This window comes from Cicer arietinum, chromosome 7 (genome assembly GCF_000331145.2).
Source record: "Cicer arietinum cultivar CDC Frontier isolate Library 1 chromosome 7, Cicar.CDCFrontier_v2.0, whole genome shotgun sequence".
Lineage (NCBI taxonomy): Eukaryota > Viridiplantae > Streptophyta > Magnoliopsida > Fabales > Fabaceae > Cicer > Cicer arietinum.
This window is the reverse complement of record NC_021166.2, coordinates 23946845-23969790: the sequence shown is the minus strand read 5'-3', so window position 1 is coordinate 23969790 and position 22946 is coordinate 23946845. Positions and strand designations below refer to the sequence as shown.

At 29.0% G+C, this 22946-nt stretch overlaps 4 protein-coding genes across 6 annotated transcripts; all 4 read left to right on the top strand.

Annotated features, from left to right (window-relative positions):
- The first annotated feature begins 2424 nt into the window (after positions 1–2424).
- On the top strand, positions 2425–5254 carry LOC101509784 (IAA-amino acid hydrolase ILR1-like 4). Of its 3 annotated transcripts, none has more exons than XM_004509829.4 (5): positions 2425–2811; positions 3822–3947; positions 4023–4340; positions 4428–4556; positions 4678–5254. In XM_004509829.4, the coding sequence occupies exons 1-5, from the start codon at positions 2434–2436 to the stop codon at positions 5047–5049; spliced, it is 1323 nt and encodes a 440-aa protein (XP_004509886.1). In that variant the 5' UTR covers positions 2425–2433; the 3' UTR covers positions 5050–5254. The 3 variants fall into 3 exon arrangements, with proteins under 3 accessions (XP_004509886.1, XP_027192351.1, XP_027192352.1); XM_027336551.2 differs by lacking the exon at positions 2425–2811 and adding an exon at positions 3518–3669; XM_027336550.2 differs by lacking the exon at positions 4678–5254 and having other exon boundaries at positions 4428–4565.
- Positions 5255–8984: 3730 nt separating this feature from the next.
- Positions 8985–9590, top strand: LOC101508813 (large ribosomal subunit protein uL15y-like). Its single transcript, XM_004509826.4, has one exon. The coding sequence runs from the start codon at positions 9034–9036 to the stop codon at positions 9475–9477; it is 444 nt and encodes a 147-aa protein (XP_004509883.1). The 5' UTR covers positions 8985–9033; the 3' UTR covers positions 9478–9590.
- A 154-nt stretch (positions 9591–9744) lies between these two features.
- Positions 9745–11022, top strand: LOC101509134 (uncharacterized). The gene is made up of 2 exons (XM_004509827.4): positions 9745–10016; positions 10584–11022. The coding sequence occupies exons 1-2, from the start codon at positions 9891–9893 to the stop codon at positions 10854–10856; spliced, it is 399 nt and encodes a 132-aa protein (XP_004509884.1). The 5' UTR covers positions 9745–9890; the 3' UTR covers positions 10857–11022.
- Positions 11023–21924: 10902 nt separating this feature from the next.
- LOC101509460 (large ribosomal subunit protein uL15y) lies at positions 21925–22636 on the top strand. The gene has a single exon (XM_027336675.2). It carries the CDS (start codon positions 21995–21997, stop codon positions 22436–22438), a length of 444 nt encoding a protein of 147 aa, XP_027192476.1. The 5' UTR covers positions 21925–21994; the 3' UTR covers positions 22439–22636.
- The last annotated feature ends 310 nt before the right edge of the window (positions 22637–22946 follow it).

Sequence of the window (22946 nt, the reverse complement as noted above, 5' to 3'; positions counted from 1 at the left end):
TTTTTTGTTTTTGTCTCCTTTCCATTTGTCATCTCAGCTTTTCTAAAAGTATGGATGATTTTAAAATAAATTTAAATTTATAAAATTAAAATCAAAAAACAATTATAAAATTAAAAACAAAAACAAAAAGAAAAAGAAAAACACTAACTTACAAGTACCATACATATATTTAAACCAATTTCTTTTTTATAAAAAATGCTTATCATTAGGTATAGTATTACATTTGTACTATTAATAAAAACAACTATTTTTCCATATGTTTTCTGATTTTCAAATTTCAAATACAGAGAAAAAAAAAGGAAAACATGCATGAGCTCTTTTAATTCTTTTACTTTTAAAAACCACAAAACTTAAAAATACTTTTTAAAAACTGTATTACAAAATATTATAATCGCACAAATATTTTAGTTTTTAAAAACTAATTAAAAAACTATATTTAATAAGAGAATCGAGGAGACCCGTACTTTTTTAGATTTTAAATCTAGTAAAAATGAAAATGGTTCTATATAGAAAACATTCTATTGAAAAAAAGTTTTCAAACAAATTTGTTCTTTATAAATTTTTAAAAATTGAAAAACCTTTTTAAAAAAAAAAAAAAAAACAAGCTCTATTGACAAAGTGGGTTTTCTAGAAAGAAATATTCATAAAGAATATAGAAAGTCAAGTGTCATTATATCTGTCTAGTACTTCCTGTGGGTTTTCTAGAAACAAATTAATACTCAAAATATATACAAAGTTAAGTGGCATTATGTTTGCCATGTCTTCCCCATCCTTAAATATAAATACCTATGCGATATTTTTATTAAAAAAAAATTAGTAATGTAGTTAATATGTTTATTTAAAGAAATATAAAGTTGTCATTTATTTATAGATGTATTTGATATTGACCTTTTTACTCTAAAATAAATTATTAGTATTAATTAAGGTTATATTTTAAAATATATATAATAAATTGAAAATAAGTTTATATCTATTGACAATTTTTTATTACAATTGATGTTTATAAGTAAGGAATAAGGGAGGAATAAAATCTTAAAATGGTTAACTTCAAATATAATAAAAGGACCAAATTGATCAAACGCTAATACTTTCAGGAACCAACACATATATAACATTTAATACTTAAATGGCTGATATGGATTATGAAGCAAAGATAAGGGATAAAAGAAAATAATCTAACCAAAATAAGAAGAAATATATAAAAACTAGTGTTGTTTTTTGAATGTTGTTAAAATTAAAGTGGTCTTTCATATATCAAAATAAAGTGATTCAAGTGGTAAGTACTAAACTAACATCTCTATCCTTAAATATAAAATGTTCTTGAAATTTGTCTATTTTTTTTACAGATATCTTTTAAATTTTTAACTGAGTTAATTATTTCATAACTAATATACTCTTACCTATTTTATATTTTTTTATAATCTATAATAAATACTATAATATAAACATAAATTAAATTATTTTTTTAATAATAAATTTGTAAAATAATTCAATCAATTTTTGTGAATTAGTCAACTTTATATAAAAATTAGAGGGTGAGTAAGTAAGATGAGTTATACTAAACTCTAAAACTTATTCGTAGACCTCGAAAATATTCGATATTCTATGAGTCAAATGCAACTGAACATCTAAAATGAGACAAGTCTTTAATTGAGTTGAATCTTAATCACCCCAAAAACATGCCACAAACCCAAAAACCAAACCAACCATAAATACATCTCAAGTACCAATACTAAATATACCACATTACTAAACATAATTACGAATCTATTAACGAATTACATGACCGACCACGTATAATTTTGGTCCCTTTTTAATTCATCTAGAAGATTTACATGTATCAATGTACCAAATAAGCTTTCCGTAATAACAAAGTATACTTTTTTTTTTATTAAACGAAGTAATAACATAAAAACATTATTTACAATTGTTGAGAGTTCATGATTCAATACATAAATTAAGCATTGACAAAAAAAATACATAAATTAAGCGTGCCTCTAAATAAAAATTGAATTCAATTATAATAATATAAATTAAGAGACCAAGAGTTAAAATTGGAAAAGCATTACTATAGAAAAAATGGAAAGCAAAAGTTTAATATTTACCAAAGTTCATTGTGTATGAATGTTGGAAAATATTTAAAACTTCGAATCACCACATATATTATACCTCAAGATTAAATATTAATAATCATCTTATTTCAATGATTAAGATGATACCTTAAGATTAAATATTAATAATTATTTTATTTTTATGATTAAAATGTCAATTTAATAAAAATAAAAAAATAAATATGTATTTTTCGTTATAAATTATTTTTTTTTAGTAAGTATTTAAATAATTTTAAGTATTGGTTAATGATAAAACTCACCCATATATATATATATTCAATATCATTTTTCAACTTCAATTTCAAACCTACCACTTAACCGCATGATGGACAAAATTAATCATATGAGAGTTATTCTCTTAGTACTCTTCTTGTTCCACTCCACATGTTTATCTTTCACTTTTCAACACAACAACAATGAATCTTCAAACCAAACATCTTCACTGAAAAATCAGATTCTAGAGCTAGCTAACACACCGAACATGTTGAAATGGATGAAGAGTATAAGAAGAGAAATCCATGAGTACCCTGAACTTGCATATGAAGAATTCAAGACAAGTTCTGTCATAAGGCGTGAGCTTGATAAACTTGGTGTTGTTTATCAATGGCCTGTTGCTAAGACTGGTGTTGTAGCTAAAATTGGTTCTGGTTTTCCTCCTTTTGTTGCTCTTAGAGCTGACATGGATGCTTTGCCTATTCAGGTAAAAAACAATGTTGCAAAAACATTTTTTTTTCAAGGTTCTGTTCTGTTTCTTAATTTTTACTTTATGTTCTTTGTTTTTAATTTTTGATCATTCATAGACTGAGTTTGATGAAAACAAGGCAGCACCCTGATTTTGATGAAGCTCGAAAGTGTAGTTTTTGTTAAAATGACAGTAACACACTTTGATTGTACTAAACTCACTGCCAATTGAAACATGCAGTAGTATGAAGGACATTTTAATGTTTGCATGTTAGTTTTTCTTTGAAATGATGGTATAGATGATGCATGCAATTTTTTATCTTGTAATATTTTTGTGGCAAAAATATTGAGAAGGAATCAAACAAAGATGTCAAACAAAGTAGTTAAATTTTGGGTAAGCAAAAATTATAAAAGAGAAAAAAAAAATTGTTGTGTTGTTCAATTATGTTAATATTCCTCTGAAAAAGGGTAGAGGTGTTGTTGGATCTAATTGAAGAGTTACAAGATGTGGGGTTAATTTTGTTGTTTGATGATAAAACAGGAAAAAGAAGCCTCCAATATGCTTGTTTTGCCATGTTATTTAATTTATTTTGAGAATGGAAAAAAGAAATAGTGGCAATGTAATTATTAAAGTCATTTAAGTGGGACCATGTTTACAGTTTTCAACTGAACACACTACCAAATTTTTTTAGCTTTTTTCTATTAATGTTGAAAGGGTAAAAATCACCTAATTTCTATAATTGTTGTAAATTTGTAATTGCAGAGCTACAATGAGATTAAGTAATCTAATCTCATTAGTTCAACAAAGTAAAGGGTGTCTTATAATTTAATAGTACCATTTACCATTGCAGTACTTTCAACACTTGCAGTAAGCTAAGTATGAGCATGATATGTTATTGAAGTGATTTAATCTCCTTGCTTAGTTAGTTTGATTGAAATATTTGTTCCTTGTTTTGTTAAACAATAGATATAGAACAATGTGTTTGTTCTTGTCAAATACATGATTTGTTAAGTACTGCTTGTGAACAGGAGCTGGTTGATTGGGATCATAAGAGCAAAGTTGATGGAAAAATGCATGCTTGTGCGCACGATGCACATAGCGCAATGCTTCTTGGGGGTGCAAAGATACTGCAAGAAATGAAAGACAAGTTAAAGGTAAAATTGGAATTGGAAAATGTTGAATGAACTTTAGGAAATATTCGATCGATAAACTAAGTCTTTGAAATGCAGGCTACTGTCGTTCTTATATTCCAACCAGCTGAGGAAAGAGGTGTAGGTGCGAAAGACATGGTTGCAGAAAATGTGCTTGATGATGTAGAGGCTATTTTTGGATTGCACTTAATGCCCGAATATCCATTAGGTGTTGTTGCAACCCGGCCGGGAGAGTTTTTAGCAGGATGTGGAAGCTTCAACGCGAAGATCAACTGTGGGAAAGTAGGTTTAGAAGGAATTTCTCAGCGTTATCTTGATCCAGTGTTGGCCGCTTCAGCATCAGTGATTAGCTTGCAAAACATTGTTTCGAGGGAAATGGATCCTTTAGAATCACAGGTGGAGTCAAAATCTCAAATTCAATTAGAAAATATTTTCAAGACCGAAGTTTTCACACTTCAATTCCTATGTTGATTGTGTTGGCAGGTGGTTTCTGTGTCAGTGATCAATGCAGGGTCTGATCACAACGTTATTCCGGATTCAGTTACATTTGGAGGTACTTATCGAACATTCAACCCAAAGAGCTTCATTGCACTAAGGAAAAGGATAGGAGAGGTAATATGAAGAATCACAAAATCAACAACTGCAATTTAAAATCTTCTTTTTCGTCAGATTCATATTTTGATTATGAACTAATTGAGAAGCATACTAAAAGTATTTTTTTTCCATTGTGTAGGTTATAAAAGGGCAAGTAGAAGTGCATAGGTGCTCCGCGGAGGTCGAATTCTTCGGTAGAGAACAACCAACAGTTCCTCCAATTACAAATGATGAGAGAATATACAAAATAGCAAGGCAAGCATCAAGCATGATTGTTGGAGAAGAAAACATAAAATTAGCCCCAACCTTGACAGGGAGTGAAGATTTTGCATATTACATGGAAAAAGTGCCTGGTGCATTTATCCTATTGGGGATAAAAAATGAGGAGACTGGATCCATACATCCAGGTCATAGTCCTCACTTTTTCATTGATGAAGATGTGCTTCCTATTGGTGCTGCAATACATGCAGCATTTGCTCTTTCATATAATTCACACTCCACAACTTCTTAACTTCAATCACTCTTATCTACCACATATATATATGGCAAAATTTGATATGAGCCATCCGAGGTGAAATTATTACAGATGATTGCACAAATAATTTCAAAGCGGAGTGTGGGCTCATTAAGCTTTAGGTACAATTTGTCTCTAACAGTTTATGCAAACTGGATGAAATAGTGAACCATGAATTCCTTTAAGAAATTTTTGAAGTAAATTGCACTATCATTTCAAGCTCCAATGTTTTTGACTGTAGACTAAATTATTATTATAGGGCCATTTTTAGTTTGTTAAATCTTGTGTTACAAATAATTTCAATGTATTTGAGTACAGGTTAAACTTTCGCCTCCATAGAAATTTGATTTATTCTATAGAAATTTGATTTATTTAATTGGATGCAATAGATAACCTGAATCCCCTTTATAATGATTTGAAATCCTTAAAGTATATTATTGCACATGTTTTAAATTTTTGGACCATGTTATGAAGTGTTATAGAAGCATGTTGAATATAGGTTACTTTGATTAAATAATTGAGGATTGTCAGGAATACACACTTTCTAATATATTTTTTTATTGGTTAAAATTCATATATATCTCATTAAATTATGTGGATGTGAATTTTAATTAGAGTGTATTATTATTCTAAATAATTACAATTGTTTCATCATTAGTAGCTTGCAGGATAAAGACAAACCTATTGCATGAGAAATTTAAAGTACAAAATCATGTTGACAGATTAATCCAACCAACATATTAAATGGAAGCTTATGCTTCAGGTGCAATATGTGAAGCAAAAAAAATGGTGCTAGTGCTGGAACAGTTCTTATTAACCGTTAATTATTAACATGAGAGGTGCATTATAGCACCAAAATTCTAACGCCAGTTTCGATGTTCCATACATTCCCGTTAAGGGTGAGAATAGGCTAGGCTTTGAAATACCTGAGCCTGGCCTACGATTTATTTTTTAGGCCTAAGTCTGACTTGGCTTACTGCCTATCATAGGCTTTTTTTTCGGTCTGGCCTGAACTGGAAGCCTATTTAAAAGTCTATTTAAAATAACTTTTAAAAAATATAAAACAAACATTTTTTAAACCCTAAAAAATAATTTTTTTTGTCAAGTAATAGATATTTTTTTTTTTTCTGAAACACACTCATTATTACCTCTTAAACAAATATGGAACGACTACTGAGTGATTGATTAATTGAACGGTTACCGAATATGAAAATGCTACCGAATATGGAACAACTACTGAATATGAAATGTTCACTGAAATGATTGTCTAATTAATAAAATTTAAAATAGGAAATAATATTATCAATATAATAATAAAAAAAAGTATTAATAAATAATAAAATATATATAGGTCGGTCTGTCAGGCCTAATAGGTTTTTTTATAAGCCTGAAGGCTGACCTATTTAATTAAATAGACTTTAAAAACAGCTTGAGTCTAGCCTTTTTATTAAATAGGTCAGACCATAAGTAGGTCATGCCATAGGCCCCTAACGAACGGCCTAATCTATTCTCATCTTTAATTCTCGTAGTCTAACAAGTGGGTGGTCGATGGATTGATATCTTACTATTCAAATTTGTTCAATGTGGATCCAACGGGAAACGAAGTGATCTTTGTATTCCGATAGTATATTTGTAATAAAACATTTTTCAACTTCATTCAAACATATGCATCTCTAATTATTGGAGTTGTGTCAAGCTCTCATAACAAATACATCAAGAAGGAACGATACTTATACAATATATAAATTAAATTGTGAAATTTAAATATAATTTTTCAAAATTAAATAAATAAATTGCTTTAAAATGATACCGCACATATTTAATAAACTTATATTAAATTCAACCCACCAAAATGCTGCTAACAATATGCATCAATAAATGTGACGTTGCCAAGTAACCAAAGCCGACTTACTCCACCAAGGTTATCTGTTTTGTTCATCAAATTCATTATTGGTTTTTGGTCTTCATGAAAAGTATATCAAAATATATAGTACCAGTTTTTATTTTATTTTATATAGTTTTTTTTAGCTTAATTTTATTTGAAGTTTGTAATATCCCATCCTACTTCTTAGCTTGTCTCCACGAAAATGTTTTACACCTTTCATATATTATTATATATTAAAGTTCTTTTTATTTTATAAATTTATATATTTGAGTTCTTTAATTACATAAGTTACCCTGTCAAACTCACGAAGGTTCAAACGTCTTGTTCTCTTCCCAACAAATCGCATGCATGCCTTACGACCATGTCCCCATCCCATCCTCCCATTATGGTCCTGCAAATTGAAAGAAAAACATTCGCACATCAACAGATCACGCATAAAGATTAGTTCAACATTTAACAATGATACAAATCAAAAAGAATAATCTCATTACCAATAAATTAGAAGGAAGCTTACTTACCCAATTAATATTAATCACATAATCAAGTCTACGCGATGTATTAATTGAACGAATACCACGCAAGAAACGACAACTGTCTTTGAATCATATGAAATACAGCAAGAAATATATTACATAAAACTAACAACTTTTACCAAAAATAAAATAGTAACAAATACTTATTGATACAACCTCCAAATTATAACAAAAATGTAGAAGTATTAAAATGTATATATATTATCCCCTCTTAAAACTGAAAAACTAATTGCATCATTTCTCATCTCTTAAAAAAACACACAATTTTTATGTAGTTCAAAAATACACATAAAATTAAAATCCTTTTGTTAGGTGTCAATAATATAAAAAAAGAGAAATGTACCGTGCACCCCCTCGTTTTTACCTCTCACCCCTCGATTTTTTATATTGACTATCTTACCCTTTTTGACTTTATATAAAATAATGAAAATAAATTTATCAGTCTCTCTTTTTTCACCCCCACATTCGAAACTTATCAAAAATTTCAGAATATTCAAAAGTTTCAAACTTTTCGAAATTATTCAAAGTGGGTTTTTTTTTTATATTTCGAAACTTTAGTTAAATTCAAAACATTCGAAATGTAAATTAACAGAATTAAATACAAATTTTGAAACTTTCAATGAATTTGAAAGTTTCGAAATGAACTTTTCCAGAAACTTTCGAAAGTTTGAAAAAATGTGAAACGTTTGAATCTATAACTTTTGGAACTTGGGATGAATTTGAAAGTTTTGAAACACAAATTTCAGAAAATTACGAAAGTTTCGATGAATCTAAAATTTCCGGAACACATATTCTTCGAAAATTTCAAACATTCGAATTATGTCAGTTTCAAAAGTTTCAAAATCTTTGAAACTTTCGAATTTTTCAATTTTTTTTAAATTTATTATTAATTAAATTTATTACTAATTTTTAAAAATTCAAAACTTTCATTAAATTTCAAACTTTCGAAAGTTGAATTTTTGAAAGTTTCAATAAGTTTGAAAGTTTTCCATTTCGAAATTTTCATATTGTTCAAAACTTTCGAAACTTTCATATTGTTCGAAACTTTATGCATTTCGAAAGTTTCATATTCAATGAAAGTTTTGAAAGATTCATTATTTCTGAGAAAAATGGACTTGAAAGTTTCATCATCATAGAAACTTTCAAATTTCTAGTAAAATCTTGTTTCAAATATTTGAAAATTACGAATTTTTACTTACTTTTGTATTTCGAATGTTTCAATATTTCGAAGGTTTGATAGAGTCAGATTCGAATATTTAAAAGTTCCGAATGAAGTGGGTGAAAAAATAAAAGTGAATTTTTTTTGAAATTTTTATATATGAAACTAGGGAAAATATGGTCTTTTCCATATAAATGAGGGGTGGGAGGTCAAAGTGGGGAGTGCACGGTACAAACCTCGTAAAAAAATTGAAAAGTAGACCTTTTGTTATTGGGCTCGGCCCATTTATAAAAAATAATAGAAAGGTTTTTCTGATTACAAAACTTGAGTATATAAATGAAAATTGAAAAAACAAATGATCCTCTAACCCTAATTTGCAGCGGCCGGAGGAAAAACAGAAGAAGATGACGACCAGTTTGAAAAAGAACAGGAAGAAGAGAGGCCACGTCAGCGCCGGTCATGGTCGTGTCGGTAAACACAGAAAGCATCCTGGAGGTAGAGGTAACGCCGGAGGCATGCACCACCACCGTATCCTCTTCGACAAATACCATCCTGGTTATTTTGGTAAGGTCGGTATGCGTTACTTCCACAAGCTTCGCAATAAGTTCTACTGCCCTATTGTCAACATAGACAAACTATCTTCTCTCATTTCACAAGAGGTCAAGGATAAAGCTTCAAAAGAGAACAAGGCACCTGTTATTGATGTTACTCAGTTTGGTTTCTTCAAACTTTTGGGTAAAGGTGTTTTGCCTCAGAATCAGCCCTTCGTTGTGAAGACTAAACTCATTTCAAAGATCGCTGAGAAGAAAATTAAAGAAGCTGGTGGTGCTGTTATCCTTACGGCTTAATTTGTATTATGATATTGATTTTGCTTTCGAACAATTTAGGGTTTTGATCCCTCTTTAATTTTTGTTTGGACCTTTTACATTAATGCCATATTTTTGACTATTTAAGTTTTTTATTTTGGCGCGTTGATCTTGTCAAACTAATTCATAGTGGTTAATGATATTGTTATGTCATTCTAAAGTGATCAATTTTTGAATTTGATCAATTTCAATTCGGCAACATTTTTTTGGGTTTATACTGTGAGTTTTAATTTTTGGTTAGAACGATTATGTGATGTGCGGCAACGGGATGCGTTTTACTCGATTTGATTTCGGAATGAATCTTTTGCGATGAATCCTTTGGTTTTTGGTGATTTAGAAAATAAGCAAAAAGAGCGAATCAAAATGTTACATATGTTACCGTTTCTGGCATATATATGTTACAGTTTCTGGCTTATAGGACGCAGTGGACGATTACGTTGTATTTGCTACCCTCTCAGTGGCCTCAGCCCCAAAATGAAGAACTCCTCCTCGCTATGGAAGAGTTTGATTTTGAAGAAAAGGTACTCTCCTCTCTTATTTATAGGTTTTATCATTCTTTCAAAACGCGTTTTGCATTCAAAAACACTGGATTACCGTGTTAAACACTAAACTTCTTTCCTAATTGCCATGTCAAGGTAATGTTTGGGATTCACTGATATGATGTTTGAAAAATATTTTTTTTCTTTCACCAAATGTTAATTTTCCTGTCTATAGTTTTTTCCTTTAACGAATTTCTGTTGCAAATTTTGAAGTTAATAACTAATAGATACAATATGAAATATTAGAGCTTCTATAATAATAATCTTCATAAATAGGACTGAAAATCAGAGAAAATCTCTTCAGAGAAAATCAGTTATTTTGCGAGATTAGCATTTTTATGTTTGTTTGAATTTAGGTGCATAGGTTTGATAATTCTTTTGAACTAGTAGATAGTAGGCGGTAGTCACTCACATACACATTAGAGTATTAAGGAATGCATGATAATTCATATGCAAGGTAGTGTGTCCATATTTATAGGTGTTCTTTGAATGTCTTGTTTTTCTCTACCTCCTATCCGTCCCTCTCAATGTTGGCTCAAACCATTGCAGTGCAATGAAATCAGGAAGATGGACAGAAACCTAGTTGTGACAGGGAAATCCACTAACGAAAATGATAAAGAAGAACTCGACAACAAGGCTGATGATGATGATCCTGACAATGCAGAGGAGTTTGAGGGCGAAGAATTTGAGCAAGAAACTGGTTGCCGGTATGTATGCCTGGATTTTTTTAGTATTGTCTTCTCATTCATATTCCACTTTTTGTTACTCATGTTTTTAGAGGTGTTCGACCCAGAATCCACCTCTGGATCTGAGTCAACTTGAAGCTGTACCAGTCTAATTAAGGTTGATTGTAAGTAGGACATGGCGGAGTTAAGTCGAAGTTCAATGAGAATAAAATCATAAAATTCTTACGTAGTTATATTCAAAAGAAATAGTTCTTGCAATTAGTATAGAATTTCTCTTAATATATGGGAGTTTTTTTTTGTCATTCTTATTATGATTTTATTACATTCCTCTCTAACTTGATATTGGGTCATAATATACGACGGTAACTTGTCCCCATTTTCTTAGCTTTAGACTCTCTTCAAATTAGTTCCGAAACTTTAAAAATCTACTAAAGAGTCCTTAAATAATTCTTCGATCCATCTATTTTGTCTTCTGTTATGTTGATTTGGTTGAGTAGTGTTAACTCCCACGTTACCGCTCTTTCTGTCTTCTATATAAATACAACACATTTAATCCCAAAAGTTTCAAAAATATAGCAATTTTTTTATTGAAAAAGCGAAATGATATAATAAAACGGGGCCTAAGGCATGCCAGCCACCAAGAGGACGTCACAGTTGTGGATTACAAAGCAAAGACTAAATAAGAGAAATGAGTTACAGCCCAATCAAAATACATCAATAAGTATCAATAATACTAATTTTCAGTTACTGTCAATTTCACTGTATTGAAACCATAACTGTGAGTTACTTGCTTACATGAAAGATCTCAAAAAACCATTTTCAGTGTTGTTTACTCCACCATTATCAATCATGTTATCATCTTCACTAAGTATCTGATGGCATCTTTGATGAAACACAGTTGTTTATTTATAGGCGGGGTGGAGGGGAGAGCGTGAGATTACAGTTTTCTTGTAGATCTTTTAAGAAGAGTTGATATTCATAGTCCATCTCATCTTGCTCAACGCTTCCATTCTCTTGATAACTAATCTTCTTTATTAAAATTGCAAGAGGAAGATCATTATTACCAAACAAGTGATAACCAGTAACATAGTCACCAAGAGAATTCTGAACACAAATTTGACAGTTTGGATATCAAGTTATTGGTGTTCCTGCAGATACGTTCCTTCGTTTGTTGCTCAACAAAGACATGTTATTCCGTCGTTAGCGTTCCCTTCCACATGTAATTCTGAAGTACCATCTTCACATGAATTGGATATATCACCAACCCTTAAAGCAATAGCCTCAGGATAAACAATTTGTATGTTCTATTAAAATATAACATATCTAATTTTATTTCATTTTAAATAGTCAATTTTAATAACTAATTATTAATTTTTGTTAGAAATGGATTTAAATTCATGACCTTTTTGTCACTCTAACCATCTCAAACCACCTTATAATTCTCAATATATTTAATTGTTTATTATCAAATAATTAAAAATATGTTAGTAAATAATTTCATAAATGCATCCATTTTTCTTAACAAGAATATATCCTTCACAAAAATGTAATCCAAGCATGAAGGGTTATTATTCCAATAATCTAATGTAGGTTTGAGCTGAATTTTTATTAATAAAATAGTTTAAGTGAAAAGTAAAATAAAAAACACATCAAAATTATGTATCCTTCATATATAATTATAGATTTGGATGTTTATGGATATCATGATATGTAATATTATGCTACATCTATTCTTTTCAAAAATAGATATTTGAGTCAACAAAAAATGATATTATAGATCGAATATACGGAATGGAGTAGTTTACTAGTGTGCACACAAACATTGACATACACGTCTATTTGCTTTATTGATAAAATAATAAAAATTACAAAATTGTATATGATTGTTTGAAGGAAACAAAAAAGTTATTAGAATGAAAATAATTTAAATGAATGAGAAAATATGAAGAAAAAATAATATATAAAAACTTATTTTATATAAAGAGATGTGAGAACTATTAACTTTAAGAATAACTTTTTAATGATTTAGTTCGCTTAATAACTCAATATAAACAATCAATTTAATTCATTAAACCGTCAACTTAAAAGTTTTTATTGAGTAGATCAACTCTACAAATCTTTATAAAATTTTAAAACTCTGATAAACCATTATATAATTTTAAATTTTAAAACTCCACATATTTGTATAAAATTTATGTGATTAATGTTTAATATATTGTGTCAATAATCATCAATTAGAACTGTAATATTCATCATATATATATATATATATATATTTGAAATAACTCTATATATTTAAAAAGTTATATTATTTGATTAAATAAAAATAGGCAAAATTATAACTAATTAATTTAAATAAAATTGAAAAGAAAAAGGTTACACTCAAACTGTATATTCTATTTCGAAAATTTTATTTGCATTGAATTAAAGGTATTGATAAAATATTAAATAATAATTAAATTTTATATTTTGAAGATATACAAAATTTATTTATATAATAAAAATTAATTTTACTGTTAAATTTATAAAATTATAAATGTTTATTTTGATGTTGAAGAGAGGGCAAAGCCCCAAATTACATATTTTCGATTATTTGGCTTAATTACAACTTTGATTCATTTATTTTTTGAATTGGTTCCTTATTTTTAATCGAAGAGAACAATTTGGATCCCTCTCTAAATAAAAAAATTGCAATAAAACACTTCAAAAACTTTAATTTCAACTTAAAAAATGATTTATTTTTTTAATTAAATTAATAACATATAAATAATTAATCAATTTAGATAATTGTACATAATGAAATTGCATGTCACATCATTTAAAAATATGTTAAATTATCATTTTTTTAGTTAAAAATTACGACAAAGGGACCAAAACCATCGGATTTTAAAATAGGAATATTAGTTTTAAGAGTTAGTAAAAATAAATGGACTAAAATTACAATTAAATATTTTTTCTTCTATCTACTTACTTTTATGTATCATTAATATATTATATTTATCACATTTGTGTCACTATTTTTATTTTTTTTTCTCAAGATATATATTGATATATATTTGGACGAGTGTCAAAAAAATAGTTTTCGTGCACTTTAGATATTGGATTTTTTACATATATATCCTCTTTCTAAAAGAAACTAACCAATATAACCTACATTAAAATTTATATACCAAAATATTCTACTTTATTTTTTTTTATGCACTAGAAAATCGCATCCCGATGATGCGACCATCTATTACTATTTTTTTTACAAAAAAATAATTGTTAATTCAATAAATAAAAAATATTTAAAATAACAAAATTATATTAATAAAATCAAACAACATACCTCTAATAGAATAAAAATACATCAAAATTTAATACGGTTCAGTAGATATGCCAAAATAAATAACGTGTTATATTATTTTAACAACTCCCTCTTAGTTTGTAGATAAATCTATATTATTTTAACACATTCCTCCTATTTTACAGATAAAATGACAACATAATTCTATTTTATTAACAATTCCTCCTATTTTTCTTCAAATCTAATAAATAATAATAATAATAATAATAATAATAATAATAATAATAATAATAATAATAAATTATATCAATAAAATCAAACAGAATACATTAAAGTGAAGTAAATATATAAAATACATTAGAGTAAATATATAAAGTACTTACAAATACTTTAATGTATTGAGTTTCAACTATGTGATTCGTATATAATTTCATGAGAAATAGATAAATTTTGATAAAGAACGTTGATATAACTTTGAATGTATGAAGAAATAGTTGTACTAAACAACAATGGAAGAAATAGATGTGATAAATAAGAATGGATGAAGGTGATAAACAAGAATGTATTTTATATATTGACTTCAATTTAATGTATTTTGTTTATTAATATAATTTACTTTTTTTATTGTTATTTTTATTTATTAGATTCTGAAAAAAATATGATATAATTTTTAACAAAATAAAATTAAGTTGTTATTTTATCTGCAAAATAGTAGGAATTTATTAAAATAATATAGATTTATTTATAAAATAAGAGAAATTTATTAAAATAATATAACATATTATTTATTTTAACAAATCAAATCAACCGCATTACTTTTGATATATTTTTTTTATTAAATTTATTTTATTTGATTTTATTAATATAATTATTTTTTAAATATTTTTATTATTATATATTTATTCAATTAATAATTATTCGTTTATAAAAATAAGGTCGCATCTAAGAACGACCTCTTAATCTCTTACAACAAAATAGTTAAAATATAAAAAAATTAAAAGTTTTTAAATGTCTTGCACCTTTCATATATTATAATATTTAAAAGTTCTTTTTGTTTTATAAATTTATGTATTCGAGTTTTTTAATCCACTACCTCAGCATCTATTACATAAGTTGTATCTCAATCTTACGAAGGTTCAAAAAGTGGAGAATCTTAAACTAAATCATGGTGATTAAATACTTAAAATTTTAATAAATAAATAAAAAATATAATATTAAATTGTATATAAAAAATTTAAGTTGTATATTTACATAAATATATTGAAGAGAGGTAGTAAATTAAATTTTGATTGATATTTTTAATAATTAAAAATTAGTTGGAATTTAAGTTGGAAAATTTATTTTATTTTATAAGTATAATAGTTGTCTTTGTAATATTTTTATTTATAAATTATTCCCTTCGATTTTTTAATGATACACATCTAAATTATAATTTGGTTTACAAAAAAATTGATGAATTTGATTCAGGGTCATCTTAAAGATTTTGGTGGCTCTATTCTAATATTAAAAATTGAGTATAATAAAAAAAAGTGAAATTTTAATAATTAAAAAAAAATTGTAAATTAAATTTTAATCCATATATTCGTATCAAATGATATAATGAATATCTACACATATCCAAATACATGATGTCATTTGGCTATATTAATTCATGTAAGAATAAAAAATGCACAAATAACATGTCATATTCACATATTAGACTCAAACATACATATTGTCAACAATAACCCAACAATCACAATTTAACTCATAAAAATAATTTAACTCATAAAATATTGATTATAAAACTCAAAATTACAACAACATACACCACAATCTTTGTATTAATTAGCATATATCAAACCACATCAACCACGATTATTCTATAAACTTATATAATTTGTTAATAATTATTCATTTTTTAATTTTTTTTAATAAATTTAATAGGGAAGATAGAGAAATATTAATAGAATTACAAGAATAATTTCAAGTATTCTAAATATAAAGTATAAATATAAAATTAGACATTTTTTTTTGTAAATACATATTAAATAAAAACTTTTTTTTTCAAAATTAAATATTCTTTTTTGTGTGTCATAATTTGCCCTGTACCCCCATAATTTGCCACGTACCCCCATAATTTGCCCTGTACCCCCAAATTTTTTTCAAAATGCTAAGAATACTCACAAATTTTTTTTTACTATATCACACAAGCTAAAGTTAATTTTTTTTCTCACCATTCTATCATTTCCGGAGCCGTAAAAAAGTTTTGTGGTAGGTTAAGGTTTTCTAGTAACTTTCAAAAAAACATTTTAGAAGATTTCTGGTACATAGTCTGTTTTCGAAATTTTTTTTTTAAGTTTTCAGGTACAAAAGGTTAATATTGGAAAACTTAAAACAAAATTTTCCAGTACAAAAGGAAAAAATTGTGTACCGGAAACCTTCATTCACAAGTTCTCCAGTACAGTAGTTGCTTCCGAAAAATTTCATATACAAGTTTTCCGGTACAAACCTATTTTTAATTTGTTTTTTAAGTTTTTTGAATTTTATTAATTTTTTAAAATGTTAACAGATATGGATAAACCACTACTATTAATGGATAAAACATGTGTCGATACTACAAATATTTTGGACACAGATCAAGTATGAATAAATATAATTAATATTGTAAAAATATATTATTGTGATTAGCTATAATTTATTTTATTTAAGATATTGACACAAGGGAGGCTGTTGTGAATTGGACAACAGAAATCGGTATAAAAAATAAAGTTATTATTATTATCAGAAGATCAGATATAGAGACAAGATAAAAAAGAAGGAGAAATAAATTAATATTAGGTTGTGACAAATGAAGAAAACTTTTGCTGAACATTATAGAGACTAAGAGATTTGTTTGTTACACAAAATAAATTTTCTCAAGTAATTGTGACAGACAGAGATCTTGCGTTAATGAATGCAATTGTTATTGTATTTCCATGTGTTGTTAATTTGCTTTGTCGATTTCATATCAACAAAAATGTTGGAGCAAAATGCAAACAATATGTCTTAAAGGATAGACAAGAGTTAGTATTGAATATGTGGAAAGACATTATGTATTGCAATGATGAAAAATAGTATATCATGCGCTTGCACATGTTTGAGCAATCATGTGTCGATAATAAAGTGTTTGTTGACTATGTAAAAGAAACTTGGTTGACTTCTCATAAGGATTCTTTTTTTTTTTTTTTTGAAGCATGGACAAATCAAGTGATACATTTGGGGAACACAACGACTAATAGATATGTAATGTGACTCTAAAACTTTGATTTTGTAATTTTATTATATATTGTTGAATTTTATTATATTTTGTAATTTGACTCTAAAATTTTATTATATGGTTGAGTCAGCTCACTGAAAACTGAAGTTAATGTTAGAAAACAACATGGGTGATATGTGTAAATGTTGGAAGGCTATGAACAACATGATAAGGTTGCAACCTAAAAAAATCAGGGTCTCGTTTGAAAAAAGTTTTTATGATGAAGAGCATGAGCACATAAATCTATTTTATCAGAGATTGAATATATTTGTATCAAGAAAAGCTCAAAGACGTATTGCTGAAGAATACGAGAAAGTTGAGTGGGTGGGTACTGACAAATCTGTATGTGGGTGCTCTCTTAGAAGGGCATACGAGTTACCTTGTGTTTGTGAATTGACAAAATATAAATTGATGGATGAACAAATTCCTCTAGATTATGTGCATATTTAATGGAGAAAATTAAGCATGGAATGTGAACTCACCCAAGACATAGAAGATGGATCAGAGTTGGATATGTCTACTGAGATGAATGTCTTATAGAAACGTTTTCGATCACTTGTTGTTACATGGAAACGAGTATTGAAAAGTAAAGTGCGTGAACTTGCTTTTCCAAGTAAAAGTTCAATGTTTCCACCACCTGAAAAAATCAAAACCAAAGGACGAGTGAAAAAGAGTAAGGGTAAGAAGTCGAATGGATATGATGTATATCAAGACCCTTCTTACTTTGAGCATGTTAATGCAACATATTGTGAAGATCTTGGTTCCCAACCATCTTAGTCATCAAAGAAGAGACAAACATCTCAATCAAAGAAACAACCATCTCAGTCATCTCAATCTTCAAAACATTAGTTCTGGAGACAATTTCTTGATGTTATTCAGCCACACATTGATGACATATTTGATCTGGCAGCGAATGTAAATTATGGCTTTCGCGTTATTGCATTATTGTTTGGACACAATGAAGAATGTTGGTCTTTGGTCGACAATAGTTTGGACCAGAAGATTACTTCTCATATAACTCCATATGATAATAGGACGCATTAGAGAAGTAAGAGATTCGTTGAAGATATCCGACTTAGGTCTTCAACCCATGGATAAATGGTTGTCTATATCTGATATGGTTTATGTGATAGCGACAACATATAATATTATTCTTGTCACGTTTGGTCAGACATTTTCAATGACTTTATTTCCCATGAAGGGTTCACATTCAGGATCGACAAAAAATGATCACATTTGTTGTATTGGTTTTGTTAATGGAAATCACTGGGTTTCGGTAATTATTTTCTTTTGTTTTAATTTTTTAAAATAATCAAATGAATCAACTTTCTTCCGTAATTATTTTCTTCTGTTTTGTTAATTTATTTAATTTTTGCAGTTAAAGATGAAATATGGATTTCTAATGTCAAATATTGCACCAGGTTGGAAGCAATATCGCACCGATGAAGCAACTTCTTAGGCAATAGCATATACACGTCGTCTACAACACTGGGGTTATTTATTAGGTCGGTTGTCACGTGTTACCCAAAATCCACCTAGGGAACCCGTATATGCAATGTTATTAGATGAAGTCTAATGCTTTAAAATTGATACAAAATCACTTGTTACTAATTAATTTTAGTTTTTTTGTGGTTCGATTTTATCTTGTAATTTATTTATTTTATTTTTCTTATATTTCATCACAAACAATTTAAAGTGACCGACATAACAATAACGCATAAAGTAAGTGACATAACAATAATTCATAAAGTGTTTATAAAAAGTAATCGACATAACACTAATTTATAAAAGTGTTACTACTAACTAGTGTGACTACGTGATAAATACAAAGCTTTATAAAAGTGAATATACAACTCATCATTCGGACTAGCTTCATGTTCATTCAACCCCTGCTATATGAGATCACCGATCTGCTGTAGGATAAGTGACGACTGTGAACTAGAAGCATCTGCACTGGTGGACAGTACACTATAATGTGGGACCTGAGGTACACCATCTGGTCGCACCAGCAATGGATGAGACACCTGATAGACCCACTCCAAATATCCATCTTCACACTCAGATGGATATGTAGCTGGACGAAGCTTGTGAAATATCTCTATCACTCGTGTCACATATCCCAACCATTCCACATCTATATCAAATAATCTAGAAGGATCTGGAAGTGGCGGTGATGAAATATATTGGATATATCCAAATTGTCTCAAACACCTCTCTGACAGATATTTCACTACAATGTTGCAGAATCGGAGGTGATCAGTATAAAGTATGATATCATCAAAAGGAATGTCACCCATATGATTCTTCCATGGTCTCCATATAACATCCGCATGTGTCAATGCATCAATGCTACATCTGTACTCATGGACCTTGTGCTTGCCTTGTTTGTAGAACCATCTATTTATTCGGGCAAAACATTCTACGTCAGCACCCTAGTCATCTCTATTACAAATATTTGAAAAATATTTGTAAATCCAACATTGTTGAAAATAAAAATAAATATATTAATGATAAACAAAAAAAAAATTAATAATTAACATAAATAATAATTAATACATTAAATATAAAAATAAATAAATAAATGATATACTAATAATTAAACATAAAAATAAATAATTACAATAATTAACATAATATTTAATAATAAAAATTAAATAAATAATTGATACATGAAGCAACGTCATATATCCACCTAGCTGTTTGGTATCATAACAACATGCATTTGGGAGGTAGTCATAAAGCACTACGAGTGCAACAATACCCCATGCATATTTATCTGTACCATCTAAATATCTGAATAAATGAAGATATTGCACATCAACTAGAGTCTAGAGTATGACTCTTATAAGCGAAAATAGTACTCCCTACTAAATATATATGCCCTAGCAACACAGTTAAATCTCTCTGCACACTGCCTTCTGAAGATCTCCTTCAACCAATTCAGTCTATAGTACGCACCTTTAGTCTTTTTGGTCTCCTCCCAGATCTCTTCTGCATTCGCTCCTAATAAAGTCATGGCAAGATTACATGCCATTACTCTATCTACATGGGGTGGACTGTAGAACTCACCCCTAATAGGCAACCCCAGAAGATTGACAATATCATCCAAAGTAATCATCATTTCACCAAATGACATGTGTAATCAGGTTGTTGTCTTGGAATGCCATATTTCCACAAACGCAAAAATCAGGTTGTTGTGGATCATCTTCAAACTACCTCGTTGTAATGGGTTCAAACCTGACAAATTCACCTAGTTCTCTATGGGTCGCGGGAGTACCAGTGAGGTAAATTATTGCATTTTATTTCTATGCACACAAATTTTCAACAATGGTCGCTCCTGTATACAAAGAAAATATATGGTTTTAAATTAAATATAGACCAAAAATAATAATTAATTTAAATATTTTTAATGTACTATAAATAATAATTAATTTAATATACCTCACCAAATTATAGTCTAGCTGAAACATGATGACGCTATCGTGTAAGGACAAACAAATCATAAGTTCCTCTAGGATATCGTGTGACCTCACCAGGTCCCTCAGCTCCTTCATATGCTCTCCCTTATGAGCAGGTGCAGCCTCCTCTTGCTCATGCACCTCTTCCTCCTCAGGCACTATAGAAGGCTTCTCTTGCTGATACATAGTAACATCTTGGATAAATCCATGATCATGATGTCCCTCATCATCGCCTTCATTTATCATCCGTCTTCTTCTCCTTGAAGCTGTTGGTCGAATCTTCTATGGAGGGTTCATCCCGGATGATGTAGAAGTATCAGTGTCACGTGTAATTTGTATGATTTTGTCGTCTCTTCCTAGTGCATCCACTGAAAAAATTAAAAAAAAAAATAAATCACACTTAGTTATAAAATTATAATTAATTAAAATAATTACATAGTCGCATCTGGGATAAATCCATGATCATGATGTCACTCATCATCGTCTTCAATTATCATCAGTCTTCTTCTCCTTGAAGTTGTCGGTCGAATCCTCTCTAGAGGATTCATCGCGGATGATATAGAAGTATCAGTGTCACATGTAATTCATATGATTTTGCCGTCTCTTCCTCGTGCACCCACTGAAAAATTAATAAATAAAAAAAAATAAATCACAATTAGTTATAAAATTAATATATATATATATATATATAACTTCCGTGGAACTTGAGGCTCAAGTTCTTCGATAACTACCGAAAGTGTTAAGCCTCAAGTTTCCTGGAACAAGCCTCTCTATTGGAGAAGCTCCAAAAAGTTTTTTGGAAGAGTCTTCTATACCGGAGAACTTCAAAAAATGTTTTTCGAAATATGCTTCTATACCGGAGAACTTCAAACAAGTTTTCCGGAGTGTATTTTGTGTACCAGAAAACTTTTATTCAAGTTATCTAGAAGTTTAGAAAAAAAAAAATCACTCTTGAGTTCCAGATAACTTGAAATGAGAAATGGTAAATTTGTTAAAGTTTTTTTTTATTTAAACGAGGACAAAAACATCATTTCATTCTTGATTTGGGGGGTCTTGGTATAATTAGGGGGCATGAGGTAGAAGTTTCTATAAAAAATTGAAAGTAGGCCTTTGGTTATTGGGGCTCGGCCCAATTAAAAAAAATTACAAAAGTTGTTCGGGTCTGATAGAGTATATACTTGAAAATTGGAAACACCATTATCGCCTAACCCTAATATTCAGCCGCCGCCGAGAAACGCCCGGAAGAGAAACAGATGACGACCAGTTTGAAAAAGAACAGGAAGAAGAGAGGCCACGTCAGCGCCGGTCATGGTCGTGTCGGTAAACACAGAAAGCATCCTGGAGGTAGAGGTAACGCCGGAGGCATGCACCACCACCGTATCCTCTTCGACAAATACCATCCTGGTTATTTTGGTAAGGTCGGTATGCGTTACTTCCACAAGCTTCGCAATAAGTTCTACTGCCCTATTGTCAACATAGACAAACTATCTTCTCTCATTTCACAAGAGGTCAAGGATAAAGCTTCAAAAGAGAACAAGGCACCTGTTATTGATGTTACTCAGTTTGGTTTCTTCAAACTTTTGGGTAAAGGTGTTTTGCCTCAGAATCAGCCCTTCGTTGTGAAGACTAAACTCATTTCAAAGATCGCTGAGAAGAAAATTAAAGAAGCTGGTGGTGCTGTTGTTCTTACTGCTTAATTCTTTAATATGGTATTTGCTTTTGAACTATTTAGAGGTTTTGATCTTTTTCATTTTTGTTTGGACCTTTCACATATCTATTCCATATTAGTTTTGCACTATTGTTTAAGTTTTGTATTTATCTGTAAGCATATGGTATGGTTGCGCGTTGATCTTGTCAAACTAATTCATAATGGTTAATGACATTGTTATCCTGAATCAATTCGCCAACATGTTTTTGAATTTCTGTGACGATGTGAGGTTTAATATTAGTTTATGTGCGGTAAGGAATATTATGGTTGCGCTAATGATAATAATGGTTAATGATATTGTTATCTCATTTCTGAATCAGTTCGCCAACATTTTTTGAATTGAATTTCTGTGACGATGTGAGGTTTAATATACGTATCATTTTTAATATTACGTATCATTATCGATTTGATTTCGGAATGAATATTGTAACGATTTATTAAGAAACATAAAAAAGCTACAGGGAAATAAAAGAAAAATAATAATTTGGTCCAAAGCA